This window comes from Aethalodelphis obliquidens, unplaced genomic scaffold (assembly GCF_003676395.1).
Source record: "Aethalodelphis obliquidens isolate GAN/ISIS:26980383/991018 unplaced genomic scaffold, ASM367639v1 scaffold37, whole genome shotgun sequence".
Taxonomy (NCBI): Eukaryota; Metazoa; Chordata; class Mammalia; order Artiodactyla; family Delphinidae; genus Aethalodelphis; species Aethalodelphis obliquidens.
In genome coordinates this window covers 12,947,061-12,962,378 of record NW_020837981.1, presented here as the reverse complement: position 1 = coordinate 12,962,378, position 15,318 = coordinate 12,947,061, and the positions used below count along the sequence as shown (strand labels likewise).

The window sequence follows — 15,318 nt, the reverse complement described above, 5'->3', positions numbered from 1 at the left end:
GTTTTTACATCTTTGTCCATCAGGGATATTGGCCTGTAATTTTCTTTTCTTGTGTTGTCCTTGTCTGATTTTGGTATCAGGGTAATGCTGGAATCATAAAATGAGTTTGGAAGTACTCGTTACTCTTCGGTTTTTGGGAAGAATTTGAGAAGGATTGGAATTGATTGTTCTTTAAATTTTTGATAGAATTCACCAGTGAAGCCACCTGGTCTTCGACTTTTGTTTGGGGGAGATTTTGTTTTTAACATATTTATTGGAGTATAATTGCTTTACAATGCTGTATTAGTTTCTGCTTTATAACAAAGTGAATCAGTTAGACATATACATATATCCCCGTATCTCTTCCCCCTTGCATCTCCCTCCCTCCCACCCTCCCTATCCCACCCCTCTCGGTGGTCACAAAGCACCAAGCTGATATCCCTGTACTATGCGGCTGCTTCCCACTAGCTATCTATTTTACATTTGGTAGTGTATATATGTCCATGCCACTCTCTCACTTTGTCCCAGCTTACCCTTCCCCCTCCCCATATCCTCAGGTCCATTCTCTAGTAGGTCTGTGTCTTTATTCCCGTCTTGCACCTAGGTTCTTCATGACCATTTATTTTTTGATTTTTAGATTCCATATATATGTGTTAGAATACGGTATTTGTTTTTCTCTTTCTGACTTACTTCACTGTGTATGACAGATTCTAGGTCCATCCACCTCACTACAAATAACTCAATTTCGTTTCTTTTTATGGCTGAGTAATATTCCATTGTATATATTTGCCACATCTTCTTTATCCATTCATCTGTCGATTGACACTAGGTTGCTTACATGTCCTGGCTATTGTAAACAGAGCTGCAGTGAATATTGTGGTACATGACTCTTTTTGAATTATGGTTTTCTCAGGGTATACGCCCAGTAGTGGGATTGCTGGGTCATATGATATTTCTATTTTTAGTTTTTTAGGGAACCTTCATACTGTTCTCCATAGTGGCTCTATCAATTTACATTCCCACTAACACTGCAAGAGGGTTCCCTTTTCTCCACACCCTCTCCAGCATTTATTGCTTGTAGATTTTTTGATGATGGCCATTCTGACCGGTGTGAGATGGTATCTCATTGTAGTTTTGATTTGCACTTCTCTTATGATTAATGATGTTGAGCATCCTTTCATGTGTGTGTTGGCAATCTGCATATCTTCTTTGGAGAAATGTCTGTTTAGGTCTTCTGCCCATTTGTGGATTGGGTTGTTTGTTTTTTTTGATATTGAGCTGCATGTAAATTTTGGAGATTAATCCTTTGTCAGTTGCTTCATTTGCAAATATTTTCTCCCATTCTGAGGGCTGTCTTTTTGTCTTGTTTATGGTTTCCTTTGCTGTGCAAAAGCTTTGAAGTTTCACTAGGTTCCATTTGTTTATTTTTGTTTTTATTTCCATTTCTCTAGGAGGTGGGTCAAAAAGGATCTTGCTGTGATTTATGTCATGGAGTGTTCTTCCTATGTTTTCCTCTAAGAGTTTTATAGTGTCTGGCCTTACATTTAGGTCTTTAATCCATTTTGAGTTTACTTTTGTGTATGGTGTTAGGGAGTGTTCTCATTTCATTCTTTTACATGTAGCTGTCCAGTTTTCCCAGCACCACTTTTTGAAGAGGCTGTCTTTTCTCCACTGTATATTCTTGCCTCCTTTATCAAAGATAAGGTGACCATATGTGCGTGGGTTTATCTCTGGGCTTTCTAACCTTTTCCATTGATCTATCTTTCTGGTTTTGTGCCAGTACCATACTGTCTTGATTACTGTAGCTTTGTAGTATAGTCTGAAGTCTGGGAGCCTGATTCCTCCAGCTCCGTTTCTCTTTGTCAAGATTGCTTTGGCTATTCGGGTCTTTTGTATTTCCATACAAATTGTGAAATTTTTAGTTCTAGTTCTGTGAAAAATGCCATTGGTAATTTGGTAGGCATTGCATTGTATCTGTAGATTGCTTTGGGTAGCATAGTCATTTTCACAATGTTGATTGTTCCAGTCCAAGAACATGGTATATCTCTCCATCTATTTGTATCATCTTTAATTTCTTTCATCAGCGTCTTATACTTTTCTGCATACAAGTCTTTTGTCTCCTTAGGTAGGTTTATTCTTAGGTATTTTATTCTTTTTGTTGCAATGGTAAATGGGAGTGGTTACTTAATTTCACTTTCATATTTTTCATCATTAGTGTATAGGAATGCAAGAGATTTCTGTGCATTAATTTTGTATCTTGCTACTTTACCAAATTCATTGATTAGTTCTAGTAGTTTTCTCATAGCATCTTTAGGATTCTCTATGTATAGTATAATGTCATCTGCAAACAGTGACAGCTTTACTTCTTCTTTTCCAATTTGGATTCCTTTTATTTCTTTTTCTTCTCTGATTGCTGTGGCTAAAACTTCCAAAACTATGTTGAATAATAGTGGTGAGAGTGAGCAACCTTGTCTTGTTCCTGATTTTAGTGGAAATGGTTTCAGTTTTTCACCATTGAGAACGATGTTGGCTGTAGGTTTGTCATATATGGCCTTTATTATATTGATGTAAGTTCCCTCTATGCCTACTTTCTGGAGGGTTTTTATCATAAATGGGTGTTGAATTTTGTCAAAAGCTTTCTCTGCATCTATAGAAATGATCATATGGTTTTTCTTCTTCAGTTTGTTAATATGGTGTATCACATTGATTGATTTGTGTATATTGAAGAATCCTTGCATTCCTGTGATAAACTCCACTTGATCATGGTGTATGATCCTTTAATGTGCTGTTGGATTCTGTTTGCTAGTATTTTGTTGAGGATTTTTGCATCATTGTTAATCGGTGATATTGGCCTACAGTGTTCTTTCTTTGTGACATCTTTGTCTGGTTTTGGTATCAGGGTGATGGTAGCCTTGTAGAATGAGTTTGGGAGTGTTCCTCCCTCTCCTATATTTTGGAAGAGTTTGAGAAGGATAGGTGTTAGCTCTTCTCTAAATGTTTGATGGAATTCGCCTGTGAAGCCCTCTGGTCCTGGGCTTTTGTTTGTTGGAAGATTTTAAATCACAGTTTCAATTTCAGTGCTTGTGATTAGTCTGTTCTTATTTTCTATTTCTTCCTGGTTCAGTCTCGTAAGGTTGTGCATTTCTAAGCATTTGTCCATTTCTTCCATGTTGTCCATTTTATTGTCATAGAGTTGCTTGTAGTAATCTCTCATGATCTTTTGTATTTCTGCAGTGTCAGTTGTTACTTCTCCTTTTTCATTTCTAATTCTATTGATTTGAGTCTTCTCCCTTTTTTTCTTAATGAGTCTGGCTAAGTGGTTTATCAATTTCGTTTATCTTCTCAAAGAACTAGCTTTTAGTTTTATTGATCTTTGCTATCATTTCCTTCATTTCTTTTTCATTTATTTCTGATCTGATATTTATGATTTCTTTCCTTTTGCTAACTTTGCAGTTTTGTGGTTCTTCTTTCTCTAATTGCTTTAGGTGTAAGGTTAGGTTGTTTATTTGAGATTTTTCTTGTTTCTTAAGGTAGGATTGTATTGCTATAAACTTCCCTCTTAGAACTGCTTTTGCTTCATCCTGTAGGTTTTGGGTCGTTGTGTTTTCATTGTCATTTGTTTCTCTGGTTTTTTTTTGATTTCCTCTTTGATTTCTTCAGTAACCTCTTGGTTATTAAGTAGTGTATTGTTTAGCATCCCTGTGTTTGTATTTTTTACAGAATTTTTCCTGTAATTGATATCTAGTCTCACAGCGTTGTTGTCGGAAAAGATACTTGATATGATTTCAGTTTTCTTAAATTTACCAAGGCTCAATTTGTGACCCAAGATATGATCTATCCTGGAGAATGTTCCATGAGCACTTGAGAAGAAAGTGTATTCTGTTGTTTTTGAATGGAATGTCCTATAAATATCAATTAAGTCCATCTTGTTTAATGCATCATTTAAAGCTTGTGTTTCCTTATTTATTTTCATTTTGGATGATCTGTCCATTGGTGAAAGTGGGGTGTTAAAGTCCCCTACTATGACTGTGTTACTGTTGATCTCCCCTTTTGTGGCTCTTAGTATTTGCCTTATGTATTGAGGTGCTCCTATGTTGGGTGCATAAATATTTACAGTTGTTATATCTTCTTGTTTGATTGATCCCTTGATCATTATGTAGTGTCCTTTTTTGTCTCTTGTAATAGTCTTTGTTTTAAAGTCTATTTTGTCTGATATGAGAATTACTACTCCAGCTTTCTTTTGATTTCCATTTGCATGGAATATCTTTTTCCATCCCCTCACTGTCAGTCTGTATGTGTCCCTAGATCTGAAGTGGGTCTCTTGTAGCCAGCATATATACGGGTCTTGTTTTTGTATCCATTCAGCCAGTCTATGTCTTTTGGTTGGAGCATTTAATCCATTTACGTTTAAGGTAATTATTGATATGTATGTTCCTATTACCATTTTCTTAATTGTTTTGGGTTTGTTATTGTACGTCTTTTCCTTCTCTTGTGTTTCCTGCCTAGAGAAGTTCCTTTAGCATTTGTTGTAAAACTGGTTTGGTGGTGCTGAATTCTCTTAGCTTTTGCTCCGTCAAATGTGAATGAGATCCTTGCTGGGTAGAGTAATCTTGGTTGTAGGTTTTTCCCCTTCATCACTTTAAATATGTCCTGCCACTCTCTTCTGGCTTGCAGAGTTTCTGCCGAAAGATCAGCTGTTAACCTTAGGGGGATTCCCTTGTATGTTATTTGTTGTTTTTCCCTTGCTGCTTTTAATACTTTTTCTCTGTATTTAATTTTTGATAATTTGATTAATATGTGTCTTGGTGCATTTCTCCTTGGATTTATCCTGTATGGAACTCTCTGTGCTTCCTGGAGTTGATTAACTATTTCCTTTCCCATATTAGGGAAGTTTTCCACTATAATCTCTTCCAATATTTTCTCAGTCCCTTTTTTTTCTTTTCTTCTTCTGGGACAGCTATAATTCAAATATTGATGCGTTTAATGGTGTCCCAGAGTTCTCTGAGACTGTCCTCAATTCTTTTCATTGTTTTTTCTTTATTCTGCTCTGCAGTAGTTATTTCCACTATTTTATCTTCCAGGTCACTTATCTGTTCTTCTGCTTCAGTTATTCTGCTATTGATCCCTTTTGGCAAATATTTAATTTCATTTTTTGTGTCGTTCATCATTGTTTGTTTGCTCTTTAGTTCTTCTAGGTCCTTGTTAAACGTTTCTTGTATTTTCTCCATTCTATTTCCAAGATTTGGGATCATCTTTACTATCATTATTCTGAATTACTTTTCAGGTAGACTGCCTATTTCCTCTTCATTTGTTTGGTCTGGTGGGTTTTTACTTTGCTCCTTCATCTGCTGTGTGTTTCTCTGTCTTCTCATTTTGCTTAACTTATTGTGTTAGGGGTCTCCTTTTCACAGACTGCAAGTTCGTAGTTCCCATTGTTTTTGATGTCTGCCCCCAGTTGCTAAGGTTGGTTCAGTGGGTGGTGTAGGCTTCCTGGTGGAGGGGACTAGTGCCTGTGTTCTGGTGGATGAGGTTGGATCTTGTCTTTCTGGTGGGCAGGTCCACGTCTGGTGGTGTGTTTTCGGGTGTCTGTGGCCTTATTATGGTTTTAGGCATCCTCTCTGCTAATGGGTGAGGTTGTGTTCCTGTCTTGCTAGTTTTTTGGCATGGGGTGTCCAACACTGGAGCTTGCTGGTCATTGAGTGGAGCTGGGTCTTGGCGTTAAGATGGAGATCTCTGGGGGGTTTTCACCGTTTGATATTACGTGGAGCTGGGAGGTCTCTTGTGGACCAATGTCCTGAACTTGGCTCTCCCACCTTAGAGGTGCAGCCCTGACGCCTGGCTGGAACACCAAGAGCCTGTCATCCACACAGCTCAGAATAAAAGGGAGAAAAGAAAGAAAGAAAGAAGATAAAATAAAATTAAATTAAAAAGTTATTAAAAATAAAAAGTAATTATTAAAAAAATTTTAATAAAAAAGAGAGCGACCAAACCAGAAAACAAATCCACCAATGATAAATAACAAGTGCTAAAAACTATACTAAAACAAACAAACAAACAAAAAACCAGACAGACTGAACCCTAGGTCAAATGGTAAAAGCAAAGCTATACAGACAAAATCACACGCAGAAGCATACACATACACACTCACAAACTGAGAAAAAGGGGAAAAAATATATATATATATCGTTGCTCCCAAAGTCCACCTCCTCAATTTGGGATGATTCGTTGTCTTTTCAGGTATTCCACAGATGCAGGGTACATAAAGTTGATTGTGGAGATTTAATCCACTGCTCCTGAGGCTGCTGGGAGAGATTTCCCTTTCTCTTCTTTGTTCGCACAGCTCCTGGGGTTCAGCTTTGGATTTGGACCCGCCTCTGCGTGTAGGCCGCCTGAGGGCGTCTGTTCCCGCCCAGACAGGACGGGGTTAAAGGAGCCGCTGACGGGGGCTCTGGCTCACTCAGGCCGGGGGAGGGAGGGGCACGGAGTGCGGGGCTAGCCTGCGGCGGCAGAGGCCGGCTTGACGTTGCACCAGCCTGAGGCGCGCTGTGTGTTCTCCCGGGGAAGTTGTCCCTGGATCCCGGGACCCTAGCAGTGGCGGGTTGCACAGGCTCCCCAGAAGTGGGTGTGGATAGTGACCTGTGCTCGCACACAGGCTTTTTGGTGGCGGCAGCAGCTGCCTTAGCATCTCATACCCGTCTCTGGGGTCCGCGCTTTTAGTCGCGGCTCGCGCCCGTCTCTGGAGCTCCTTTAAGCAGCGCTCTTAATCCCCTCTCCTCGCGCACCAGGAAACAAAGAGGCAAGAAAAAGTCTCTTGCCTCTTCGGCAGCTCCAGACCTTTTCCTGGGACGGTCGGCCCTGATCCTCTGTGCGGGAATCTCACCGCTTTGCCCTCCGCACCCCTGTGGCTGCACTCTCCCCCGCGGCTCCGATGCTTCCCCCTCTGCTACCCGCAGTCACCGCCTGCGAAGGGGGGCTTCCTACTGTGTGGAAACCTTTCCTCCTTCACAGCTCCCTCCCACTGGTGCAGGTCCCGTCCCTATCCTTTTGTCTCTGTTTATTCTTTTTTCTTTTGCCCTACCCAGGTACGTGGGGAGTTTCTTGCCTGTTGGGAGGTCTGAGGTCTTCTGCCAGCGTTCAGTAGGTGCTCTGTAGGAGTTGTAGATGTATTTCTGGTGTGTCTGTGGGGAGGAAGGTGATCTCCGCGTCTTACTCTTATGCCATCTTGAAGCTCCTCCTGGGGGAGATTTTTGATTACTGGTTCAATCCCCTTACTAGTAATCAGTGTGTTCAGATTTTATATTTCTTCATGATTCAGTCTTGGCAGGTTGTATGTTTCCAGGAATTTATTCGTTTTGTCTAGATTGTTCAATCTGTTGGAATATAATTTTTCTTAATAGTCACTAATGATCCTTTGTATTGTCTGTGGTATCAGTTTTAAGAATTTCTGGCCATCACAGTTCTTCAACATCTAAATGTCTCCAGTAGGCAGAAACTCTTGTTCACAGCAAGAAGAGGGTCATTCTGCCCGTCTCCTCTTTGATTAAATCAACACACTCCTGCCCTTTCAGTACCTGACCACCACGCCACCCCTCACGTGGCACTGATCCCTGCCCACCACATCCTGCCCCACCTCCTGTTAAACTTAGCTGTCCTTCTTTAGGGAAAATGAAAGAGAAGGCAGATTTCAGACTTCATTAATTTCTCTCTGTTTAGCACCTTGGACAAGGACAGGCTGGTAAATGCAGGCCCTTTTCTGCAAGCTGCTTGAAACCAAGGTGTCCTTTCCCTTCCTCCTTCCTGCCTGGCATAGGTTCTCTCTGGACAAGGACACGGGACTCATCATGCTGATTGCCAGGCTGGACTATGAACTCATCCAGCGCTTCACCTTGACAGTCATCGCCCGGGACGGGGGTGGCGAGGAAACCACAGGCCGGGTCAGGATCAACGTGTTGGACGTCAACGACAACGTGCCCACCTTCCAAAAGGACAGCTATGTGGGTGCCCTGAGAGAGAATGAGCCTTCCGTCACACAGCTGGTGCGGCTCCGGGTAAGATGCCGGGCTGCCCTTTGATCTGTCTGTTTGCCTTGTCCTCCTCTCTCTGGTTTCCCCTTGACCGCCTGCTCAGGAAGCCACTGCAAGAAGTACTAAGTGCCCGTCCACAAAGAATTCTGCTCAGATCGGGGGTCACGATCTGTGTCAGGCCACCTCTGAGTGGTACTTCAGGTCCCTGGTTACTGAATGAGGCTAGTGTGTGTCTCCATTCACCCCCCATCTCCCTTGGTGAGTTCTGAGCAGGTCCCTGTGTAAGGCCCCCCATCCAAGCCCTTTAATGACTGCTTAGAATCAGGTACTGCTGCAGCTGGAAGATACCAAAAACCATGGGCACAACCCAGTTCATGGAAGGGGAAACAGGAGGGGAGCGGCAGACGCCATGAATTAGTAGAGGAGAGGGCCAGGACTAGAACTCGGGACTCTACGCTCCAAGCATCCTCCTGCAATGAGTCCCCACCGCGTGTTGGTGACCTCTGACCAGAAACTTCTTAATGTCCTCGTGCCCCTTCCCCACTCTGCCGACCCTGAATGACAGGACCCAGAGCCTCCACTGAGAACTTATTTCTGAAGGAGGCAGGGATGAAAGCGAGGTGGAGGAGGTGGGCACGGGGGATACACAGAAGACAGGACCCCGTGCCCTCCGAACGTAGCCCTGGCTCCCCGGTGGACCCTGCCCTCCCTCACCGCCCGTGTCCTCTTACATGCAGAGTGGAGGGAGGCCCCTGGCGGCTCTCTAGGGTCAAAGACATCTGGAAAGAGCTAACTAATGCAGCCACCCCAGAGACAGTCAAGAGAAAGGAGGATCCCTGACCCAATTCCAAGTGCCACCTTCCCTTCTTGCGTTCATGCAACGTGCATTTATTAGATGACCTACTGTGTTCCAAACACTGCTGGATTCCAGGTATCAGCTTCAGTCAGGAAGCAAAGTTCCCGCTTCCACGGAGCTGACAGGCAGGCAGAACGAGGAAGACAGAAATTAAACACGAAGTTCCAATCGGGAGGGGGGACGAATGGGGTGCCCAGCACAGGGCCCTAACCCAGTCCAGAGGTCAGGGAAGGCCTCTGTGCATGAGGTGTTCCAGCTGGTACTGAGGGTGTAGGAGATGGCCGTGCCAGGTATGGTGGCGACCCTTTTCATCCTCTGGGTAAGGCTTGGCCTTCCTCTGTTCCTCCAGGCCTTCAGCCTGCCCTCTAGATTCCCCAGGATACCTCCACACCCCAACATGAGGCGTGTCTGCTGGGAGCCAGAGAGTAGCCTCCAGCTGAGGGACAACGGGGGCCTGGATCACCCAGAAAAGGGGGCTCAGAGAGGGGCCAGCCCTCCCCTCCCACCTGCCCTCTTCTGGCCCCAGGGTCACTGAAAGCTCAAGGGCCCTGTCTGCCCTCTTCCTTCCAGGCAACGGATGAAGACTCTCCTCCCAACAACCAGATCACCTACAGCATAGTCAACGCCTCCGCCTTCGGCAGCTACTTCGACATCCGCGTGTATGAGGGCTATGCCGGTACGCGTGGGGCAGGGCTGAGGGCCCAGCCTGGGAGGAGGGTTGGCAGGTGGGGGCAGGGTTGCACATCACACCTGTCTCAGGAGGGAGCCCTTCTGTCTCCCAGACACCCTGGACCACTTGGGAAGCTGCCCCACAGCTCCCGTCGTCTGGAGCAGCACGTGGTATGGGGTCACCATTTCATAGGCTCAAGATCTGTGTCTCAGTTCAGCCAGATCTTTCTTTGAGTCTTAGGCCTGGGGCCAGTCAGGCATCTGAAGTTACCACAGTGTGTGGGGTTCCTGTTCAGAAGGGCTGCCTGGCCAGATCTGTGGCGGGGGACGAGGGGGAGGGGAGCCAGGTAGAGGCTTCTTAGCCAAGCTTCCCCATCCTTTGGGCATGCTGTGGCCACTTCCCAGATCTTCCGGGCTATGGCCTTTCCCTGCTTGGCCAGGCACCGTTCCATACTCTGGACCTTGCCCTGCCTGCCGCACTGTGAGTCCAGGAAGGGCATAGCAGCAACAACCTCAACCTTCGAGATCCCAAGAGACCACCTGGTCTTTTTGTTGAAGCAACTGGGGCCCAGAGACGGGGCGTGACTTGCCCAAAGTCACACAGCAAAGCTGTCCAGGGAGGCCCTGGGATCTGGCTCTTGGTGGCTTTTCAGCAGCTGCCTCCCCACCAGAATCCAACCTCCTTGAACTTCTTGACACTCTCACCCCTTACAGGGGTCACTTCCATGTCTTTGAAGAGTCTTTTCCTTCTGCTGGGAAAGCCCTTCCTCCCTGTCCCTTTGCCCTGCTTCCCTTTAACCTCTGGCTTGCTTCAGGGCTCATTTGGACATCCTCTCCTCTGCGAAGCTTCCCTAATGCTTGGAGATGGTCTAGGTGTCCCCAAGGCAGAGCAGATGTGCACTGGGTGACTCTGAGTGCAGTGCTCACGCCTCCTCCCACCCCACATCTGTGTCAGAGAAATGCTCTTGGAGAAGCTGCAGTCCTGGGTCTGGGTGCTACAGCCCGATGGTCTCTGTAAAATCTGTGTCCCCCCTTTTAAAAACGTAACAGTCCCATGCCTCTGCCCACCCTCACACCTCACCACCTTCTCAGCTAGAGGAACCCTCCTTGGGTTTTCTATTACTAAAGCAACAATTTTGTTTCTGTTTTCCAAATAGAAAGTGGTGATTTAATATTGTGGTAATGCCTTTGCAGACTACCCGTGCCCCCCCACTCCCAAGCCAATACATCTTCCCTCCCAAATTGAGAATCAATGGCCGAGCATGAAAGATACTCATGGTGAGAGTCCAGGCATGTGCAGTGTGCCTTTGGGGAAGACACTGAACCTCTCTGAGCCTGGTTTCCTCATCTGTAAAGTGGGGCTTACGTTACCACCCAAATAGTTACCACCTGCTGGACTACACACTATGCCTGGCACAGATCAGGCAGTCAGTAAACCTAAGTCAGGACCACGGGGCTCCGGGAGTTCAGAGGCAGGAGGGGAAAACAAGGCAGAGCTGGCTCGGGCTAAGCCAGCCACACCCTCTCTGCCCAAAGGGGAGCCGTGGCTGGATGGACATGTAAAGTCTGCTCACAGAGGGCCTGGGGCCCTACCCTGTCATTTCAGTGATCAGCGTGAACCGCCCCCTGGATTATGAACAGATACCCAACGGGCTGATTTATCTGACGGTCATGGCCAAGGATGCTGGCAACCCGCCTCTGAACAGCACTGTCCCTGTCACCATCGAGGTGTTTGTAAGTACCCAGGGGTGCACTGGCCTTGCCCTTCCAGGATATGGGGTGGTGAGTGCTTCCCAGAGTATTGGGGCCCTGTCAGAACCCGCTGTCCCCACAGCTCAGAGAGTTACTCAGCAGACTGTCCCCAAGGCTGTCTGCTAGCAAACCGCCTCGCAGCTCGGCCATGGAAGGCACAGGGCCCTGGGACCCAAGAAGAGCCCAGTGGTCCTGCTCTAACTTCATTCAGGGACCTCAGGACACCCTCTGAGGGGGAACAGGAGCTGGGGCTCAAGCAGGGAGGAAATGTCATTGATTCCTTCATTTATAGCCATATTCGGTGAAGTTCAAGGGAATTGCTGGAAGGTCATCTTCTCTGTCTCTCTCTCTGGTCCCCTCTTTCTTCTTCACTTCCTTTTTCCATTCCTGTGAAGATCTAAAAGAGCCTGAAACCAAACCACAGCTTGTCTGACATGAATGGCAAGCACACCTTAGTGCTTTCCGTGTCTGAAATTATGTCGCTGAATCCAGCTCCACACTGGTTCACTGACCCCATGCAGCTCCCCCAGCAATCCCGGGGATGCAGATCACGGTCTGATAGTAGCCCTGCCGCCCCGCAAGACACCCGCCCCCATCTCATAAAGGCTGCTGCCCGCGGAGAGGGTGAACACGTGTTGACGGAAGAGTTAGTGCATTACTGGCTCCAGAAGGATTCGATCAGATTGCCAGGTTAGGAGATACTCTGCGATTTGACACACACTCAGCAAAATCTTGCCCAGAGCAGGTTGATGGATGACCTTCCTGTCCCAGCTGGCTGTGGTAACAGCCTCTGGTGCTGCCTTACTTCTGGCTTTAATGAGTCTCATCCTTGCAACCCAAGTCCAAGGCTCCAGGGCCAGCTCTGGACGGGGACCCCACTTGCTTGCGGAATAGGACAGGGCAGTGATGGAAAAGTCGAGGGTGATTCCTGCGGGGAGCCCTGCAGCTTGGGCATGTGGGAACAGCATTTCGGGGTAGGAGAGGATGGAGAGTCTCTGCAGAACCAGGTCCAGTAATGGAAAGTCAGAGTCTGGGACCCTAGATCTGGCACTTCAGGCTCCAGGGAGTGGCCAGGAGGAGATCCACAGAAGCCCAAACGCATGCCCGCCTTTAACCTGCAACGTCCCACCTTGAAATGCCGAGGGTGATAGCAGAGAAGCAGAGTACGCTCCCTGCTAATCCTGGACAGGTCCTGGTATTCGTCCCCACGTGGCCCCAACCCTGACCACAGCCCCCAGACCCCCCCTAACCCTGGCCACACTTATAACCCTGACTGACGCCCACCCCCATCCCCCATCACTTTCAACCAGAATCTTCCTCTACTCAAGCGAGCAGTGAATTCCTCCTGTGTGCGCGGTGCAGTAGAAGGTCCTGGGGGGATATGAAGGCGACTGTGAATCCTGCTCCCCCCACAAAGGGACACTGTGAATAGAGGGAGGAGCACAGCTTGGGAGGCATATGGCTTTGAAACCCAGCTCTGCCACCCTGTAGCCATGTGACCCGTGGCTCTTGTCCTCTCTGAGCCTCAGTGTCCTGATCTACAGAATGGGGACACTCATGGTACTGCCTCATGATATTGGGAAGATTAACTGCGATCCTGCAGGTGGTACCTGGCTCCGGTAAGGTGGGCCGTCGTCACAGCTGATAGGACAGATGTGCGTACGAGCGGCAGCACGCGTGCGCCAGGCTCTCTGGTGCAAGGGGAATTCCAGACAACTCAGCTGGGCAGAGAAGGACCCTCTCTAGGCTTTAGGGAAATGGAAGTGAAAGAGGATGAGAGTAGGGGAGGTTTGGGGAAATGAGTTGAGGTGTTCCACGCCACCCAGAGATGGGCAGGCAGAATGGACCAAACGGAAGTTAAAACGTCTCTAGCTCCATACCGTGCCAACTGCTTTCATGTTACACAGTCTCTCTCAATCCCACTCAGCAGATGAGGCTCAGGGAGGGAACATAAGGTGGTACAAGGTCACCAGTGCCTTCCTCACTTTCTGGCTAGTAAGTGGCATTTGAATTTACTTCCAATCCTAATAAGCTAGGATTCGAATCCTGACCTGTGTGACTCCTAGGTTCACGTTCTTTCCACCACAGCCGAAGGCTTGGAGGCTGGGATATCCCAGTCTTCATGTGACTGAGGCCAGTGTGCGTCAAAGTTCACATGGATTCCCTGGGCATCTTCTTAAAATGCAAATTCTTATTTGGTGCGTCTGGGGAAAGAGCTGAAGCTCTGCGTTTCTAACGTGCTCCCAGGAAACGCTGATACTTCTGGTCAGGGGACCACACTTAGAGTAGCAAGGCCTTCAAAGATCCGGCCTCGTGGTATCTTGAAACCCAGGGACTGCCCCGAACCCCAGCCCACGTCCCAACCTGTGGTCACTTAAGGAAGGGACCTGGGGAGGGCCTCTTTCTCTTTCTGCCTCAACCCGTCACCTGTAGCCAGAGCAGGAGGTGGATGGCCCAGGGACAGAACTAACCTTTTATCCACTGGGAATAAAAGAGTGATGAGCAGCCTCCGCCTCCCCCGCTGATACCAGGGAGCGCGGGCTCCATGTGCAGAGGCAGGTGGGGGCAGGAGTCCACCTCGCTCCCCTCTCAGCAAAAGCCAGCGGGTGCCCTGGCCCGGAGCCACCTCAGCCCCACGGAAGGGGCGCCGTTTTCAGATTTCCTCAGAGCTGTCATGCGGGTCAGCAGGAGCCCTGCGCTGCCCTTGCAGGTCTGCCCTTGCAGGTCTGCCCTTGCCCGTGGCCGCGGGGTGGATCTGGCAACAAAGTGCCCCCTGACTGTGAGTGAGCATCGCCTCTCGAGCAGCGCTTTGGGATGGTGTAGTCGCTTGTGTCTAAGGACCACACCTGAAAAGGCCAGCGGAGCCAGGTGATCCTTTTCATCCACTGCTTGTTGGTTTTTAATAAAGAAGTGAAACGCGGTTTGTAGATTTCCCATTGGGGGACAATAAGCTTCTGTAGAGGCAGCCACTGAATTAGAACTAATAGTGAATGCGGCGCCAGGGTCCAGGGAAATGTCACCGCTGATAAGTTTCTGCCTCATGCTCTGTCACGGACATTCTCCGCGCCGTTCCGTGCAGCCGAGCAGAAGGCTTAAATAGATACATACGTGTATATATTTAAGGCACTTGTGCCCACACCAGGGATGCCCAGGCGTGCTGCTGGGGCATCAGACATGGGCTGGGGCCTCACACTGCCAGTTCTCTGAGGCTGGAGAGAGGGACAGGTCAGCGGGAACCAATGTTTGGTCCAGAGCCAGGGGCCAGAGGAGAGAAGAAGAGCATTCCTCCACCCACAGTCCCGGCACGATGGGATTCTCTGAAGTCCCACGGGGTGGGCGACCGGACACCAGGCCGCCTCCTTCTTCTTTAAATTTTGTTTAAATTCGTTTTACTGAAGTATAGTCGATTTACAAGGTTGCGGTCAGGCCGCCTCCTTCTTCAGACGTGCTCAGACAGAAGTGAGGGACTCGCTACAGGAACCTTCCTCTCAGGGGGCTCCCAGTGCTTGGGGGAGGGAGGCCCTGGGAGCCTGCATGGCGGAGAACTGACGCCTACAGGCTCCCCCGGGAGCTGCGACCCAGTCTGACCTCTGAGCTCCGTGCTGGGCTTTTGGGGAAAGGGGAGGAGGTGCTGAGTCAGGTGGGCCAGCGAGGCTTCCTCCAAGAGGGGAGCAGGGAGGAACTCTTGTGGAGTGACGGCAAAAAACAGTTGGTGAGGACGAGAGTCGTAAAGGGTAGGAAAGTCTCCTGACTGTGGAGCAGCTGCAGGTGCAGGAGGAGGCCGTGTCCCGGGCCCACCCTGCTGGCTCGGCCCGTAGACCCAGCGGCATCCCCTGGCCACTTGTGAGGGCTGGGCCAGAGGAGGGATTGCTCTAGAACCGCAGCTGGTTGTGGTGGGCTGGGTTTGCCCAGGCGGGTGGAGGAGCTGCTGTTCTTGTGTGTGTGCAGCAGGGTCTAGAATTCAGGCTCTGGGAGCCACCTGCCCCTGCCTGCCGCTGCATACTTCAGGACTGAGGTACTCCTTTCTCCCTTCGTTTC

At 48.2% G+C, this 15,318-nt stretch overlaps 1 protein-coding gene across 1 annotated transcript in view; it reads left to right on the top strand.

The window, feature by feature from the left end:
• CDH23 (cadherin related 23) overlaps positions 1 to 15,318 on the top strand; it is a 450,353-nt gene that overhangs the window by 314,814 nt on the left and 120,221 nt on the right. The window contains exons 17-19 of the mRNA XM_027129962.1: positions 7,790 to 8,027; positions 9,430 to 9,535; positions 11,135 to 11,262. Of these exons, the coding sequence (XP_026985763.1) occupies positions 7,790 to 8,027; positions 9,430 to 9,535; positions 11,135 to 11,262 (472 nt within the window). The remainder of the gene's footprint in view (positions 1 to 7,789; positions 8,028 to 9,429; positions 9,536 to 11,134; positions 11,263 to 15,318) is intronic.